At 33.7% G+C, this 19,603-nt stretch overlaps 1 protein-coding gene across 1 annotated transcript; it reads left to right on the forward strand.

Annotated features, from left to right (window-relative positions):
* Window positions 1-350: 350 nt before the first annotated feature.
* On the forward strand, window positions 351-18,998 carry LOC132730182 (CCR4-NOT transcription complex subunit 9-like). The gene is made up of 9 exons (XM_060716039.1): window positions 351-471; window positions 3,401-3,564; window positions 4,268-4,388; window positions 5,190-5,277; window positions 5,960-6,066; window positions 9,034-9,129; window positions 10,914-11,012; window positions 17,315-17,406; window positions 18,201-18,998. The coding sequence occupies exons 1-9, from the start codon at window positions 445-447 to the stop codon at window positions 18,373-18,375; spliced, it is 969 nt and encodes a 322-aa protein (XP_060572022.1). The 5' UTR covers window positions 351-444; the 3' UTR covers window positions 18,376-18,998.
* The last annotated feature ends 605 nt before the right edge of the window (window positions 18,999-19,603 follow it).

Below are 19,603 nucleotides of genomic sequence, written 5' to 3' on the forward strand. Positions count from 1 at the left end.
TGAAAAAAATATTTGTCAGTCCTATGATCAGAAGAAAATTTCAGTGAAAAGGTGGGACACTTTGCGAAAAATGTGGTCGGTCAATCGTACAGCCGGGGTCTCCACGATACAGGTCAACATATTATACTTGTACGGTACTTTGGGTTGTTTTTTTTTTCAGATAGACTAAGTCTATTACTCATCTGAATAACAGAAAGAATAAACAACTTCATAAACATCTTATCTTTTTAAAAATACAGTATATAACAATATCATTTTGTTGTGTCAGGCATGCCATTCCCCTAGTAAAATCACATTATTAATCTGCGAGTCTTACAGGGAAAATCAATACAATAGTCTGACCTAAGCAGATAAAGTATCGGTGATAAAATTTATGATAACACCGTAGGCTTCAATTTGGTTTGTTTCGGAAAATAATGAAATAAAAACTATTTACCATCAGCAATGATGGCTGATATATCAGCAAACCAGGTATATATTTGCTTTTTAGTTTGGTCTTGTTACAATGTAATATGCTTTGCACTGAAATGATAAATGGCAAACGACTTAAAACTGTTTTGTTTTGTTACATATTTTCGCGACGGGTGTTGCCCACAGACGCTTGGGGTTTGGAGCTCAAAACGCCTTTAAAATCCAAATAAAATGCATATTTGTCAATCCAAAGACATGTACTGATCATATATATCGAAAAATCTTAATATATGCCGTTTTGAAAAAAAATCATATTTCAACATCTATAATAATACACAAGATAAAAATGTTCGCCGGAAAAAATCCGCACCCCTACCGTCATAATCACCATGTATTTTAATCCATTTCCAATATTTTCACATAATCATTTGGTCCATCGACACAGAAGATATAATTCTTCACGATGATGGTCAATTTTAAACTTCAACGGTAATATAAACAACGCAACAGCCGAAATAAACATCAATATTCTCGCCGTTTTTTTCAACGACAAAAACTTTCGATAAATTCAATGGACCAGACGGCTATAAACGAAGCTATCCGATTATGTGGCCCCAGCTTTGCCGTGTGTATATTAAGATTTTTCGATATATATGATCAGTACATGTCCTGGGATTGACAAATATGCATTTTATTTGGATTTTAAAGGCGTTTTGAGCTCCAAACCCCAAGCGTCTGTGGTGTTGCCTCTGGAAGTTGCTACATCAATTTTATTTTGCGAAGACAAGTAAGGGTAACCTCACAAGAAACTTCATTGACATTTAGGAGGGAATTAAAACCCTGACAATATATGGCTGGTACATTAGTTTCAGAGTTAAATTGATTTAAATTACAAAATAAAGATTTATTTTCTTATTAAAAAGCCTAGAGTCAACATCACAGTGACCGAAGAGGTTCTCTCGAATTTTTTCACGCTCTACTGGAATCAAACAGGGCTTTCGCACTAAAGAAAAAAAAAAAAGAAAAAGTTGGTTGAAATTTAAGGAAAATAACTTGTAGATCTACCTTTTTTTCGGAAACATAATTTAATTATTGGTTTTATTTATTGAAAAAAAGGGACCATCGGTTGTTCTAGCTAAAGCCCTGGAATTTTGAATTACAGTCAACCCGGCCCCAAGTTAACCCGGCCCCAAGTCAACCCGGCCTCAAAATTGGTCAACCCGGCCCCAAAATTGGTCAATCCGGCCCCACAGTATTTTTATTTGGTCAATGCGGCCCCAAAATTGGTCAGTGCGGCCCTAAAATTGGTCATTCCGGCCCCAAAATATGTATTTTTTAAAGAAAACTATTCAGGTCATTTTGTTGTATGATGGAATAAAATTGAATATTATTGACAATAGAACAATAGTAAAAAAAACGCTGGCATAAAAGTGTCGGTAAATTTAATTGCGCCGATTAAGACTTTAACAGGCAATAGTGATAATGAATAATTATATAACATCAACAATTATATGTTACTCAACATTATTTTAGATGTGATAATCAAACAGTTTAAAGCAATCAATTAACAAAAAAGGTATAGCTGTGGAAACAAATCCTTTAAATTCGATGTAAATTTAAGATGGTTTCATAAGTGTTAATGCGATAATTAGGAAGAAATGCATAGAATTTCGAGTTAAAAGGTTTTAACAATCTTTTTTTCAGTTCATTTGAATGTTTTTATTGAATACGTTCATCAGTATAATTAATATTTGTTTCGTATTTTATTAACTTATTTTCAAAGAATATTTACTGTGTAAAAAAGTATTGGAATATTACTAAGTGTTTGAAAAATTGAAAGTGTTTTGTGTTTAATCATTTTATGTCATTATGACTGATAACTGTATTGATTGTGGATATATTGTGCGTGACAGACAGGAGGCAATGACCTGCGATACCTTTGGTAGATGGCAGCATCGCTCTTAATTAATCTTACTTGGAAACACTTTAGTGTGCTTTTGGTCATTTCTTTTTTTAACATACAATAACATAGTAATGATTTGAACACATTAAGGTTTCTTTTCCATGATTTGTCAATAAAAAAGTTTAGTTTTTTCTTAATACTTCTATCGTAAAGAGGTTAAGGTTGAAGACAGACGTCACCTTATTTTCGCGACGGTAAAAACAGTAAACTATGCATCTGTTGCTTGTTTGTTAATATTGATAGTTTTTATATAAAATAAATAATAATAAAAGATATCATCGTTAAAATTTTGTTGTTGTTTTTGTTGTTAATTTATTTATTTCTTGATAAGTGTTTATATTTTAAAGCAAAAAAAAATAAATAAAAAAATGGGGCGGGTTGACCAGAAATAACATTGGTTTGGGGCCGGGTTGACCAATTTGGGGCCGGGCTGACTTGAGGCCGGGTTGACTTGGGGCTGGGTTGACTTGTACCGATTATTTTGCATTTAGCGACATTATGAAACCGGAAAATGTTTTTCAAGTCGGTACTTTAACCCGCTTAACATGTGCTTAAACCATTTAAATTGATTAAAACTATTTCTGTGTTCTTGAAATTGGCGTAAATCATGATTAACTGGAGGGTAAACAATGTATTTCACAGACAAAGTCCCAATATTTTGTGAAATTTCTTTTGAAATTGTGAATTTTTTTCCGCCACTTTGTGAAAAAAAAGTGCAATTTTGAATTGTGAAGGGGCCTTATATCGGCCCCTGTTACAGAAGGAAAAAAAGCCCTGGAAATCCCTTACACAAGTGACATGTATGGTCTATGTGAGTATCATGTCTGGCCCATTAAATGCGCTTTAACTCTAATATATTGTTTTTTTTCCTAACATGTGCCATTTAGTAGACTATACTAAAAAGGTGTTAAATACCAGTAACTTGTCTGGTATGTTCATTGTTTTACTTCTTGTTTCAAAGTGTTATGTAGCACAAACTAAGAGGAGCACATTATACAAGTAGAGGGTGTTGATCTTATTTTTCAGCCAAGAATGATGAACCCTAATCAACCACCAACCTCAGGAGCATCGGCTTCAGCCCCAGCCATGCAGGGGGCATCAATGACACAGGGAGAAAGGGAGAAAGTTTATCAGTGGATTAGTGAATTGACAAGCCCAGACACTAGAGAGAATGCTCTTCAAGAATTAAGGTACACTTTGTCAGTAAAGAAATGTGGATTAAACCCACATTGTGGGAAATATTTTATTTGCTTAGATATGGAAAGATTTTGTTTTTGTCTATGATATAAATGATATAATATTATGTAGGACAGTTCATGAATTGAATACATGTGCATTCCAGTATATTTTATCACAGGGATAAAGATTTGGTGTTGTTATTCCGGCTGTTCATCTATCTTTTGATCAGAACTTACTTTAGATATTTATTACTTATTTGGCTACTTTTTTACCAAATTCGATGATAGTTCAAAATGATTTTATTTTCATCTATTAACAAACCTGTTAGTTTTACAAAAAAACATGTCAAAATCTTTATTGAAAACACTTACTATAAAAAAATTGAATTATACAACATGATATGCTATTTTTTTCGACAAACAAAACAATCGAAGAATATGCAAACTTTTATAAAGTAAAACTGAAACTTTTTATTGACCTGGATTAAAAGACCCCCTGTCATATGTGACCTATTTTGGATAGTTCCATGGAAAGTCACAAATGACAAGTTTGACTGAGGTTATACTAATTACTTGTGATTTCTCACAGATAGCTTGGTAGTCTTTTTCTTCTCCTTTCATCTTTAAAATTGATCTAAGGCTAGCATAACATTGAGTCAAATGAAAGGAAAAGGAGTATCATAGTTACATTTATTTGACATTTTGTATATTGCAGTAAGAAAAGAGAAGTGGTCCCAGATTTGGCTCCCATGTTATGGCACAGTTTCGGGACAGTGGCAGCATTGCTTCAAGAGATAGTACATGTATATCCAGCAATTAACCCACCTCATTTAACAGTAAGTTATGTGATGATACGTATATTTTGTCAATGCATAAGGGACATAAATCTGCTCTCTGTTGGATGTTTAACTTTTTGTTTTGTACTGTGAGGTTTTGTTCTTCATTGAATTTTTACCTTTAAATTTCAAATTTTACATTGATAATAAAGTTTTGGCAACTCTAGCGTAAGCATATTCAATGAAAAGAGTCTGTAATTTTCACATACTTATTCATTTAAAAAATAATATATCCCAAACAGTGATTAACATCATTGTTTGGAGTCCGGATGCGAGGAATTACATCACGAGGGCGTAGCCCGAGTGATATAATGATGCCCATCTGAACTCCAAACAGTGATGTTATCAAGCGATAAAATCACCTATTTGGATATATTATTTCGATTCTAACATGACATCAACAAATGAATGCTGCCGTACCTGATATTAAGCTTAATTGCGCCTGACTTGTTTCCTAACTTATTTTCAGCAATTTGCATTTTTGGTGGTTACGTCACGTGTATAATGATTACGTCACATGTCTGAATATAGAACACAAACTGTGATTTTATTGCATAATAACATACACTTTTAATTCTTCTTTATTCAATAGGGAAAAATGTGGGTTGTGTTAGAATTGTTTGCAAAAACACATTGATCTCTTGTACCTAGCCTTTTCCACAAAATTTTCCACCAGTTGACTTGTAAAGGTGCTATTCTTAACAAACTATTTCATTGATTAAGAGTTATATTGTGCCTTAATACATAAATGAAGAAGTAAAGAAAAGAATAATTATGAAGTGTGGAACTATTATTTTTCAGGCGCATCAATCAAACCGTGTGTGTAACGCATTGGCGTTACTTCAGTGTGTAGCCTCACATCCAGAAACCAGGTCAGCTTTCTTACAGGGTATGTATATTGTTGGTCAATAACATAACCAGTATATTAAAAATACACATGATGTGTAAAACACAGAAATCTGTTTGTAGTAAATAGAGAATATTGAACAAGCATAGTGCTCTTCTGATGGGTTGTGTGGTTCAAGTTGATAGTGTAAAGTTTGACTCTTGGGAGCCCACAGAGAAAACATGAATAAAAACCTTGCCCGGTCAATAAGACTACAGTTTCATCAGAATATTGCACTATTTTATTATACAATTTACCATATTTAAACTTTGTCAAAATGATTGTTATAATTAAATCCCAGGTATGGACATATTTCTATCTTATTTTAAAAGTACAATGTAATGGTAAGTAGTAACTTACCTAAACATGACTTCCAAATTTTAGCTTGTCTATTTTAGTATGAGAAAAATTGTTTGAAGGTTTTTTTATGAAACACTTTGAAATTAAAATTATGTTTTCAAAACTGTTTAGGAGAGAGGCAAAGTTCAATCATTTTAAAGCTAATATGTTCTTGGTTTTTTAGAAGGGAGGCTTTGGGTGGGGTGTGTAGAAATGCAGTTATGCTGCTTCTATTCATTTATCTATTGACACATATATATATGTATTGATTTTGTGAATAAATTTGCATCCAGTTTGTGTCACTCACCCATGTTGATCTACACTGTCATATTTTGTATTATTTCAGCAAACATTCCACTATTTTTGTACCCATTCCTACACACTGTTAGCAAGACGAGACCATTTGAGTATTTAAGATTAACAAGCCTAGGAGTTATAGGTGCACTAGTCAAGGTAATGCTTTTATATATGTTTTTGTAAAATATAATTATTAACTGGTATAAAGGGATATTTGGCAGGCTGTCTTTTATAAATTTGAAGAAAAAAAATTGTAGATTAAGTTGAAAGGATAATTTTGGTAAATTCTTGATAAAGCGAATGATACAAGCATGTTTATTGTCCCCTTTCTTTTCGAAGAAAAAAAAGGGGGATATAGAAAAAGGCTCCGTCTGTCTATCATAATTTCATGTCCTGTCCATTACTAAGATAATCATCAATGGAATTTGAAATAGCTTGCCACAGATTTTTATTATAATAAGACGATATGTCATGTGCAACATTCTTACTCCTTCCTTCAAGATCAAGGTCACACTTGGTGATTAAAGGTCAACATTGACAGCTGAAGTGTATATGTTGTGTCAGGTCCATAACTTTCTCATCCATAAAGAAAACTTGAAAATACTGGGCACAATGTGTCATGTGCAAAACCAAGTCGCCTACCTCCAAGGTCAAGGTCACACTTGAACTTCAAAGCTTAACACATTCTGTAATATGGTATATTTTGTATCCAGTTCATAACTTTAATCAGTCAAGGGCTTTTGAAATTACTTGGCACACATGTTCACAATAAAAAGACGTGTCATGAGCAACACCTGCAATAATTCTTTAATAGTTATGTTTGACACTAAAATTACTATAAACATTATTATGTATTATATGACAGACCTTTCTTTATAGACCAATTCACTTTAACCTTCACATTTATATGATAATGGAAGCTACCTGCCTGATAGATGATATTACAAAGCACCTGAACTACAATATGTGTTTCATAAACATCAAACTCAAAATAGGAACCTTTTTTTTTGTCTTCACAACCTTAGAGCTTTTGTTGAAAAGTGTTAAGAAAAGAAACAAAATGTGATTATGATGAACTGTTCTCAGTGAGAAAGTAATAAGCACTGTGAACAGCATTTTGTTTTGTTTTTTGTTGTTTTTTTTGACGTCTTGCATAACCTTATACCAATATGTCATGATTGTTCATAATGACTTACGTCAAATTGATTAACACCCAATATATTAAATGTGCGTAATAATTTGGTATTATACACTAAATGACGTCAAGAATCCCCAGATTTAGGTATCTTTTTTAGCAACATTATTTTTGTAAATGGTTAGAAATATGATGCATCAAAGACAGGAAAATGAGTGCATTTAAATGACATTATGTATATGGTCAGTGAACAGGTAAAAATAAAATCAACTTGACGTTTTGCCATAATTTTGTTCAATTTTAAATTTTACAATGAAAAATATAACCAACAGACAACATGACCAATGGAAATTTATATAAATTTATTTTATGCTTTTCAGTGGATTACTGATTTATCCGTGAAAATTATATTTGATAATTTCACAGTGAAAATTATCAAAATATAATTTCACTTTTTTCAATGACGAAACTACTTTTTTAAGATTTTCCCCATGTGGTACCTCAATTTTATTTTTACCGACAATTCTGACAATGTCAGGCTGTTAAAAGAAATAGCAAAGCTGAAATAGATAAATAACTTAAATGTTAAAAGTAACACAGAGAGAAAACTTACTTCTATTCCTTCAAATTCCAATCACCAAATTTTGTCTCTAAATTTTTTTTGTTTCGTTTTTACAGTCTGAAAAATACATTCCTTCCCCATGCAAAACCATGCTCTTGATGACATTTGGGCATATTAAAGTATCCTACGAGCAATAACTGCCGTATGCTTTATGAAAAATTGAAAAGCATTGACAGCCATCACTCGTAAAATAAGTTAAAACAACCCAGCGTTCCTTCAGCAAGCTTCCAATTTTTCCATTTTCCTAGCTCCTTTTCTGAATGTTTTCACTTCTGTCAACACTTATTTTTTGTCTGTTACAATCCTCAAATAAGTTTTCTTTCTTTTAAAAAGGTGTATGACTAACAAATCCAAATTATATCCTTCTGAATCTTACACAATTATTTTCCTCCCATGAAATACACAACTTTAAAAAATGGCTGCCGTTTACATTTTAGAAAGCCAGGTCTAATATAAATTCGCAGTAAGTAACAGAAATATGGATGGATGGTTGGAATTTTCTCCTGCAAGAATTGTTTGTTTTTATGATTAAAACAAGCGATCATTCATATTTTTTTAATAAAATGAATAAATATCACCGTCATTTAACCTTGATTGGCGGACTTATTTTTCAGCTCAAGACTTCTTGTTTTAAATGAGAAATTCCGTCTAAATGGGGCTCTCATTGGGGGAAACAGATTTTAATATTAACGTTAAAATTATGGAAATTTCGTTTTAACTTGTTTTAAGCATAAAATAAAAAGAAAATTTGTCTGTTTGTTGTGTAAGATGTAATTTTATTTCATCTCGTGAACTTTAAAAACAGTATTCTCACTCGTGGCTACGCCACTCGTGAGAATACTGTTTTTAAAGCTCACTCGATGAAATAAAATTTCATCTTACACACAAACAAACAAATATCCTCTATATTGTTTAGAATGTATCGGTAATGTTCAGTTCTTTCTAAAACATGGGACAGTCTTTTTTATAGTTTAGATACTTTCTATATTGTATCATAAACAATTTTCATTATCAATTGTAGGTTAATCACCATAATAATTGCCAATCTTCTGAAATAAATTACTTAGAGTATTTCAATTCAATTTGGCAGTTTAAAAAAAATAATGTCACTTTTACCATTGAAATGGAAATAAACTCTCAGTTTGTTTCTAAAATATTTCAACCTCCTGATTTGAATATAGATATTTTAACACATTTGCTCATACAGCCTTTCTTTATTGACTGATGTTTACACTCTTATTTAACACAAAATAACTTTTTTTAAGTTTGCCTAATGTAACTGTAAAATATGACTGCTAGAACTATAATTGCCTTTATTTCATGCTATAATTGTCTTTATTACATGTTATAATTGTCTTTATTACAGACTGATGAACAGGAAGTGATCAATTTCCTACTTACCACAGAGATTATACCACTTTGTCTCAGAATAATGGAATCTGGAAGTGAACTCTCTAAAACTGTAAGTCTAAATAAAGTTGAACTCTTAAAAATAATAGTAACTTAGGACTACAACTGTAAGTATAATTGGAAATAAACTCTGTGAAAGTTTAAGTATACTTAATTTGGAGGTGAACTCTGTATAAGTGAAAATATTATATTATTTGGAAGTGAACTCTTTATAATTGTAAGTATATTTGAAAGTGAAGTCTCTGAAATTGTAATGTAAAAGTGAACTCTTTGTAAGTGTAAGTATATTTGGAAAGGTGTAAGTATATTTTAAAAACTAAGAATATTGATTAAACAAGATTGCTGGCTTCAAACCACTTGCCCCCTACTGCTGTGGTTTCAAATCCCATACTAGGGACCTTAGATTCTTTCATGTGGGGAAGCTAACCAGCTTTTTGAAAATAAACAAAAGATAAAATGAATATTCTTCCAACTTAAAGTCAAAGTTACTATTGCTTAAATAAATTTCATACTCTAGTCTTGATAATGGGTATACATGTCTAGTTTGTAAATAGATGATATTGTCTGTGGGATGGTGTAACTTAGTATGTTTTAGTCAGTGAAAGGCTAATAAAATAATTGTAAGGAATGGCTGCTTATTTAAAGCTAGCTAAATGAAACAAATATACTCTGTCAATACTAAATTGTCATTGATTGTCTTATCACTTCTTTTGTAATCATGATGTCATTTGAAAGGTTATTTGTGTGTGGTACTTCTTCCCTTTGACAGAAATTTTCTTTAGTTACCTTTCTTAGTTTCGAAGTTGATTAATAGTTTATTAACAACAGCAAATTTTCATATCTTTAAGTTCAGTTATTAGCTTAACTATTCAAAGAATACGGAGAGCTCTTGTACTCACTCACCCGGGTGTTGCGTCACATTTTGGTTAGGTATTTGCATACAAGTCGGTATTTCCAAAATTACTGAAGGCAATACCAGGAATAGGTTGAAACTTCACAAACTTATTTGAGAGCATAGTATGTGGTCACTTTCTAAGGCCCATAACTCTAACATGGATTTTGACAAAATTATAGCCCTTTAAAGGGATACTCTGGCAAAATAATGGCAAAAATATAAAAATGATTTTCTGTACTCAAATCACCCTAAAATGACATTTCTTAAAGTCTCAACATGAATTTCTGTATAAATTCTATATATTTTGGGTTTGAAGTTTAAATATATCTATATATGTTGAACGAAATTTTGACGCGAACAGAATCACCGAATAGTTTAAAAACAAGTCATGAGATTTGAACAAACCCTGGAAGTTACAATAACAAATATTGTGGATATTGTATGATTGAAACAAGTCTAAGTAATTGATTTGACATGTATTTTAACGTTTTCAGAGTACAGAGTGACAACTATTGTGAAATTTTAGCGCTCTAACCTGACCCACGGGGGTCAAGTTAGGAAAACACCATTTTATTCTTTATATGGAGAAAAGTTTTGTTCCTTTGACTGTTTAGTGTATTCATTTTGAGGACATTTACAGAATAATGAATGAAAATTTCAAAACTAAGAAATGAAAATTTTGCCTGTGTCTCCCTTTAAGAACTTATACAATTCAACATTGTGATACAGGCTCTTGTTTTACTATCAAGTCCTGAGAATAGTTGATAGTCCTACCCACAGCTGTTGTTGTTTCAGTCTTAATAAAAAAATATCCACATTATTGTATACCACTAAATCATGCTTTGTCAGGTACATACACTTTAGTTCAAAGTAGCCCGTTATTTTTTACTTCTAGAGGATCGTTTGTATTTTTTCAACGGTTGAATGATTATATTTTACAGGTTGCCACATTTATTCTACAGAAGATATTATTGGACGAGACTGGATTGTCATACATTTGTCAAACTTATGAACGATTTTCTCATGTTGCCATGATTTTGGTAAGTTAATTATCGTAATCCTGGACCTTTGTATCTGGAACATTTGAAATTTAAGGGATTGTTTCTATATCAGTTGAGCTACCAACAGTGTAGCGCCCTGGGTTGACTGCACAGGTGTGCCGGCTGGCCAGGCTTCATACTGGTGGCAAAGGTAAATCTGTTTTTGTTCAAGCAAATTGAGGTTGGCAAGCCAAAACATTTGATCCTATAATTGTTAATTCCACATTTGCTTTAATAAGTATGCAAAATTTGAAATGTGCAGAATTGTAAAGGCATAGTTGTTAAGTTGTTTCTTTAATGTTGTATTCAAACTGAAACTTTAATGCCATTCCATCAAAAAAGGGTATGTAGGTCCATGTAAAAGAATATGTATGTGCTAAACATAAAGACATTGAGACATAAAGACATTGAGTGGAAAATTTCATTTTGAGTCTATAAAACCAGTTGTTTACTACAAAGATAGTGAAGATGTGTTATTGATTTTCTCCCTACCAAGTATTTTTAGCTCACCTGTCACAAAGTGACAGGGTGAGCTTTTGTGATCGCTTTTCGTCCGGCGTCCGTCCGTCCGGCGTCCGGCCATCCGTCCGTAAACTTTTACTTTAAATGACATCTCCTCATAAACCACTAAGCCAATTTCATCCAAACTTCACAGGAATGTTCCTTTGGTGGTCACCTTTAAAAGTTGTTCAAAGAATTTAATTCCATGCAAAACTCTGTTTGCCATGGCAACTGAAAGAAAAAACTTTAAATATCTTCTTTTAAAAAACCATAAGAGCTAGAGCTTAGATATTTGGCATGAAACATCTTCTAGTGAGTGTCTACCAAGTTTGTTCAAATAAAAGCCCTGGGGTTAAAATTGGCCCCGCCCCGGGGGGTCATTGATTTTCCCTATATGCATATAGTAAAAACTTAAAAAATCTTCTTTTAAAGAACCCAAAGAGCTAGAGCTAAGATATTTAGCATGAAACATGTTCTAATGGGTGTCTACCAAGTTTGTTCAAATAAAAGCCCTGGGGTGAAAATTGGCCCCCCCTCCCGGGGGTCATTGATTTTCCCTATATGCATATAGTAAAAACTTAAAAAATCTTCTTTTAAAGAACTCAAAGAGCTAGAGCTTAGATATTTGGCATGAAACATCTTCTAGTGAGTGTCTACCAAGTTTGTTCAAATAAAAGCCCTGGGGTCAAAATTGGCCCCGCCCCTGGGGGTCATTGATTTTCCCTATATGCATATAGTAAAAACTTAAAAAATCTTCTTTTAAAGAACCCAAAGAGCTAGAGCTAAGATATTTAGCATGAAACATGTTCTAATGGGTGTCTACCAAGTTTGTTCAAATAAAAGCCCTGGGGTGAAAATTGGCCCCGCCCCGGGGGTCATTGATTTTCCCTATATGCATATAGTAAAAACTTAAAAAAATCTTCTTTTAAAGAACCCAAAGAGCTAGAGCTAAGATATTTAGCATGAAACATGTTCTAATGGGTGTCTACCAAGTTTGTTCAAATAAAAGCCCTGGGTGAAAATTGGCCCCGCCCCGGGGGGTCATTGATTTTCCCTATATGCATATAGTAAAAACTTAAAAAATCTTCTTTTAAAGAACTCAAAGAGCTATGGCTAAGATATTGAGTATCAAACATGTTCTAATAGGTGTCTACCAAGTTTGTTCAAATACAAGCCCAGGGGTCAAAATTGGCCCCGCCCCGGGGGTCATTGATTTTCTTTATATGTGTTTAGCAAAAACTTTAAATCTTCTTTGAAAAAACCCAAATAGCTAGAGTTTAGATATTAAGCATGAAACATCTTCTATTAAGTGTCTACAAAGTTTGTTCAAATAAAAGCCCTGGGGTCAAAACTGGCCCGGCCCCAGGGGTGTCATTGTTTTTAGCTCACCTTGCACAAAGTGCAGGTGAGCTTTTAGGATGGCCAACCAAATGGCGTCCGTCGTCTGTCGTCCGTCCACATTTTAAATATTCTAAGGACATCTTCTATGATACCGCAAGGCCAATGTTAATGAAACTTGGCAGGAATACTCTTTGTATGAAGCTCTATCAAGATTGTTCAAAGAATTCCATTTTATGCAGAACTCTGGTTGCCATGGCAACCGAAAGAAAAATCTTTAAATATCTTCTTTTAAAGAACCGTAAGAGCTAGAGCTTAGATATTTGGCATGAAACATCTTCTAATGAGTGTCTCCAAAGTTTGTTCAAATAAAAGCCCTAGGGTCAAAATTGGCCTGGCCCCAGGGGGTCATTGATTTTCCCTATATGCATATAGTAAAAACTTAAAAAATCTTCTTTTAAAGAACCCAAAGAGCTAGAGCTAAGATATTTGGCATGAAACATGTTCTAATGGGTGTCTACCAAGTATGTTCAAATAAAAGCCCTGGGGTCAAAACTGGCCCGCCCCGGGGGTCATTGATATATTCTTATATGTGTATAGCAAAAACTTAAAAATCTTCTTTGAAAAAACCCAAATAGCTTGAGTTTAGATATTATACATGAAACATTTTTAAGTAAAAATCTACAAACTTTGTTCAAATAAAAGCCCGGGGGTCAAAACACGCCCTGCCCCAGGGGTGTCATTGTTTTTAACTATATGTGTATAGTAAAAACTTAAAAAATCTTCTTTTAAAAAACCCAATGAGCTAGAACTTAGATGTTTAGCATGAAACATCTTCTTATAGGTGTCTACCAAGTCTGTGCAAATAAAAGCCCTTGGGTTAAATTGGCTCTGCAACGTTGGGGGGGGGGGGTGGGGGTTGGGGGGCCTATATACAGGTGAGCGACCTCAGGGCCATCATGGCCCTCTTGTTCTTGAATGTTAGAAGGTGTGGCTTTGTCATGATGTTTTGTAATATTGTGCTGAAGATTTTCAGACCACCTGCTTGGCTTTATAGGAAGAGCATTGGATTTGTAATCAAGGGGTTGCTGATTCAATCCTCAGGCGAGGCGGAATTTATCTTTGACAATTATTGATTTCTGACATTAAGTCCCTATGAAATAGAGAAAATAAGAATCCCTAAAGTATGTTCAAAATGGTAAAATTGAAAATGTTGCAGCCTCGGTTTGTTTGAGCCTGTTCATGGATGGTACTGTCAAGTACAAACTACCGTCCATGCCCTCTAGTGCCGGCTTAAGCAGAATTCAACATTTAAACATGAAATGGTAAAATTTGGAATGAAGAAACATCTGCAGACGTGTTCATACGACGGTTATCATTGAACCTTCAATTTGACACTTCCGTGCCATTTCATGAAAAGCGGGTTATGGTCCCCAAGTAATAGAAAGAACATTGTCTTTCACTGCTGATTAAGAAATCTTGTGGATTAGTAGTTGGTTTCTTATGGAGAAATTGTTGGTTACTGGTTAGTTACCTTTGTCGGTTGGTAAGGTGTATCTTAGAGATATGACCAAACATGTTAAAATTACCATAAAAAGAAACAGACAAACAAACATACTCCCATTTTTTGTCCCCTAACATGCTGAGAACTCAAATTGCAAAATCACTGGTACCAGCATAAAGCTAGGCTGTTAGACCATAAATCATTAAATTGTCTGACAAATGCAATCTGACAATGCTCTTTTTTCTTGACTGACAAATTTTGAATTTTTTGTTTTGAAATTACTGCACAATTGAAAGTTTTATGTTAAGAAATGGATAATTGATACATCCATTCTTGAAATTTAGTAGAGTAAGGGTTAGACTGGTCTTCTTGAAAGTGTTTACAGTCAAACCTGTGAACAAAGGCCACCCAAAGGAAAGACAAATTATGGCCTTTGTAGACAGGTGGACTTTATTTTGAGGTTGTTCTGTTCAGTTAATCCATGAAGTGTTGCAGAACAGTAGGGTTTTTTTAGCTCACCTGACCACGAAGTGGTCAAGGTGAGGTATAGTGATGGGGCTATGTCCAGCGTCCGTCGTCGTGCGTCGTTCGTCGTCAACAATTGGGTTGTTAACAGTCTAGCAGTCACAGTTTTGATTGGATCATTGTCAAACTTTATCAGAATGTTTGTCTCAATGAATTACAGATCGAGTTCGAAGATGGGTCATCTCCGGTCAAAAACTAGGTCACAGGATCTAAAAATAGAAAAAGCTTGTTAACACTCTAGTGGCTGCAGTTTTGATCCAAATATTCTAGAAATTTGTCAGGAAGGTTATTTTAATGATTTCTAGGTCAAGTTCCAAGATGGGTCATCTCCAGTCAAAAACTAGGTCACAGGAGCTAAAAATAGAAAAAGCTTGTTAACACTCTACTGGCTGCAGTTTTGATCCAAATATTCTGGAAATTTGTCAGGAAGGTTGTTTTAATGATTTCTAGGTCAAGTTCAACGATGGGTCATCTCAGGTCAAAAACTAGGTCACAGGAGCTAAAAATAGAAAAAGCCTGTTAACACTCTAGTGGCTGCAGTTTTGATCCAAATATTCTGAAAAAATTTGTCAGGAAGGTTGTTTTGATGATTTCTAGGTCAAGTTCAAAGATGGGTTATCTGCGGTCAAAAACTAGGTCACAGGAGCTAAAAATAGAAAAAGCTTGTTAACACTCTACTGGCTGCAGTTTTGATCCAAATATTCTGGAAATTTGTCAGGAAGGTTGTTTTGATGATTTCTAGGTCAAGTTCGAAGATGGGTCATCTCCCCTCAAAAACTAGGTCACAGGAGCTAAAAATAGATAAAGCTTGTTAACACTCTACTGGCTGCAGTTTTGATTCAAATATTCTGGAAATTTGTCAGGAAGGTTGTTTTGCTGAATTCTAGGTCAAGTTTGAAGATGGGTCATATCCGGTCAAAAACTAGGTCACAGGAGCTAAAAATAGAAAAAGCTTGTTAACACTCTAGTGGCTGCAGTTTTGATTCAAATATTCTGGAAATTTGTCAGGAAGGTTGTTTTGATGATTTCTAGGTCAAGTTCGAAGATGGATCATCTCCGGTTAAAAACTAGGTCACAGGAGCTAAAAATAGAAAAAGCTTGTTAACACTCTAGTGGCTGCAGTTTTGATCCAAATATTCTGGAAATTTGTCAGGAAGGTTGTTTTGATGATTTCTAGGTCAAGTTCGAAGATGGGTCATCTCCGGTCAAAAACTAGGTCACAGGAGCTAAAAATAGAAAAAGCTTGTTAACACTCTAGTGGCTGCAGTTTTGATCCAAATATTCTAGAAATTTGCCAGGAAGGTTGTTTTGATGATTTCTAGGTCAAGTTCAAATATGGATTGCCTCCGGTCAAAATCTATGTCGCAGGGGGTAAAAATAGAAAAATCTTGTTAACACTCTAGTGGCTGCAGTTTTGATCGAAATATCCTGGAAATTGAAAAGGAGGGTAGTTTTGATGATTTCTAGGTCAAGTTCGAAGATGGGTCATCTCAGGTCAAAAACTAGGTCACAGGAGCTAAAAATAGAAAAAACTTGTTAACACTCTACTGGCTGCAGTTTTGATCCAAATATTCTGGAAATTTGTCAGGAAGGTTTTTTTGATGATTTCTAGGTCAAGTTCTAAGGTGGGTCATCTCCGGTCAAAAACTAGGTCACAGAAGCTAAAAATAGAAAAATCTTTATAACACTGTAGTGGCTTTTGATCCAAATATTCAGGAAATTTGTCAAAAAGGTTGTTTTGATGAATTCTAGGTCAAGTTCGAATATGGGTTGTCTCCAGTCAAAAATTAGGTCGCATTGCCCAAATATGGAAAACCTTTTTAACACACTAGAGGTCACATTTTTGACTCAATTGTCATCAAACTTGGCCAGCTTGGATGCGGTTGATGGGTCAGGGGAGCGATCCAGGCCATCATGGCCCTCTTGTTTTTTACAGGATCATATTCACAGAAGGTCTTAAACACAGGTTTAACTGTAACAGTAGAATACCCATATGAGCAATTCAAAGCCAATTAGACTTGAATTATTAACATATATCCATGCCAATGCAACATATACCAACTCTTGTGTGACTGCTAGCTTAATTTCTTGAATGGATTTTATCTGCTTCGAATTTGGAACATTTTGTTTAACATTGAGGGGAGGGGTTTATTTTCAGGAACAAAATATGAAAATTGAGCTAGTATAATAGCCTGAATAGACTGCACATATGTCAAAGGGTTGACCGCAAAACTGCAGTTACTTATATGAAATAAAGAAGGACTTTCAACAGTCTTGCGATCAACACTCAATGTATAGACTAGTCTGAAAACTATACTGGTGTCAAAGGCTACCCATTTTCGACTCCAGCATGTAAAGGGTTAAGTTGAGAATCTTTATGTTTTGTGATTATTCAGGCTGAAATTTTATATACATGTATATATTTCTTTGACAGGGTAAAATGGTGCTACATTTATCAAGGGAGCCGTCAGCTAGACTGCTGAAACATGTTGTCAGATGTTACCTAAGGTTATCAGATAATCCAAGGTTTGTTGTTTTCTTATTTTAGTAGAAATATCTGGCGCTCATATTATTTTTGTAGAAGTTTAAGGTTTAAAAATACAATGTAGTTGAGATATTGTTGTAATTGCTCAATATCTGACATGTTTGTACCCCCACAGTTTATTTTGTCAAAAGTTAACATAAAAACAAGGATGGAATTCAAATAATTATAGCCTCTCATGTGCTAAAACAATTATTTTCAAATATGACGTTTCCATTATTATGAAATAGCCTTTCCTTAAAAGTCTTTTTTTCACAATTTTTTATATTAATTTCACAATAAGAGTATATAGCTAGAGAGTTTTTGTTATGTAAAAACTTGGCTATTTCTTTGGAGACTGAAATAATGCACTGAGGTACATCTCACGTCTTTATTAAACCTGGAAAGTTGATAAGTTAACTTTTCAGCATGAATATAATTTCAAACTTAATAACAAAAGTAAAAGATGTTCAATCTCTTTTTCATTCATTATAAATGAAAATTCTCAAAGAAAATGTGTAGACGTTGGTTAAGAAAGTATTCTTTGTAATATGTATGAATACAGTTTTCCATTCAATGGGAAATGATGGCCACAGTCTAGAAAAGCTTCTGTTATTTTTCAATCAAAGATGATTTTCAAGCCTATCTGTTAAGTCATCATTCAATGTTAACATATCTCCTTTAATTTATTTAACTCAACTAGAGGCGTGCCACTTTAATGTAATTTAGGCCAGTTTTATAGTTGATGTTGTTCATTAAAGTGATTCTATTTAGTAGAATACAAGTTTGTTATTTATAGGGCAAGGGAAGCACTGCGACAATGTTTACCAGACCAATTGAAGGACAGCACATTTGCTAATTGTTTGAAAGACGATAATTCTACAAAACGCTGGTTGATGCAGTTACAACAAAATCTAGAGACGCCCGGTGTTCCAGACCCACGTAATCCTGGCATGCCACTCCACCAGCAATAAATGGGGCAAAAATATTTGTGAAAAAAGACTTGGTTAACACTTGAAAATACAAATGTGACAATGTAAATTAAAATTATAAGTTATAGATCTAGTATGTTTTTTAAAATTGACAAGATATATATAAGCAATACTTTTTAAAGTAAGGATAATATTTGTTTTGTAAAAGAGACATAGCTAGATGAAAAACTTCAATACTGTGGCATAATGCTACTAGATATAGTGTAATGTGTGGCAGTAAAAGTGTGATATTGTAAAAGTGATATGTGAACAAAGGATATGTGAATAAAAGATGGATGATGGGTTGATGTGAAAGATGTGACATTCACATTTAAAAGGTGACATTGACTTACTAATTTTAACATTTAGATAACAATTGTGACATTAGTATGATACAAAATCTTTATAATGTATATGTAACATAATGTATTGCCATGGGATATCAAATTTTCCCTTATTCCTTATTTGATGTCAAACATTGAGTCTAATGGTCATTTGTCTCTTACCGCTGATTTAGAAATCAAGAGGGATAAATAGCCTGTCTCTTGGTGAGATGTTTGTGATTACACGTTTGTTATCCAGGAAAGCAAGCTAGGTGGATTGTCTTCTAAGATATGACCAAAATTGTGTTAAAATCAGTGTCAAAAAACAGAATAATAAACAGTGTAAATCTTTGAACAAATTTACAAAATACTAAATATAACTGTTAAAATATGTTCAGAATTGTATGTAGGTTTGACAAGTAAAAAAGAATTTTACAAATATAATGTCTTAATATGATCCTGATGTTTGAAAGTGTGTATATTAAAAGAAGTATGAGCCGTGTCATGACAAAACCAACATAGTGCGTTTGCGACCAGCATGGATCAAGACCAGCCTGCGTAACCGCGCAGTCTGATCAGGATGAATGCTGTTTGCTATCAGTTTCTCTACTTGCTAGAGGGTGTATAAGCAAACAGCATGCGCGATGCACAGGCTGGTCTGGATCCATGCTGGTCGCACACACAATGTTGGTTTTGTTGTGACGCGGCTAGTATGTATTTGTTACTTGTGCTAGTAGTATTGTGTTCATTGTAAAAAAAGAAGGCCTAAGCCACTAGAATGAATTTATGAAACAAAACTTGCTTGCATTTATGTGAATTTTGACATGATTGGGCTATTGTTTGCTGCACATTTTGTCATGAAAACCCAGAAATTAGCAATGGATTGTTCCAATGTATGATGCAGGACT

Source organism: Ruditapes philippinarum, unplaced genomic scaffold (genome assembly GCF_026571515.1).
Source record: "Ruditapes philippinarum isolate M1 unplaced genomic scaffold, ASM2657151v2 ctg736_1_1_1_1, whole genome shotgun sequence".
Lineage (NCBI taxonomy): Eukaryota > Metazoa > Mollusca > Bivalvia > Venerida > Veneridae > Ruditapes > Ruditapes philippinarum.

Bases quoted from the DNA above. Each gene is read 5' to 3' on its own strand.
- LOC132730182 (XM_060716039.1), top strand. From the start codon at position 445: ATGATGGCTGATATATCAGCAAACCAG. The intron at 472-3,400 runs GTATATATTTGC...CTTATTTTTCAG, and splicing joins CTGATATATCAGCAAACCAG to CCAAGAATGATGAACCCTAA. The intron at 3,565-4,267 runs GTACACTTTGTC...TGTATATTGCAG, and splicing joins AATGCTCTTCAAGAATTAAG to TAAGAAAAGAGAAGTGGTCC.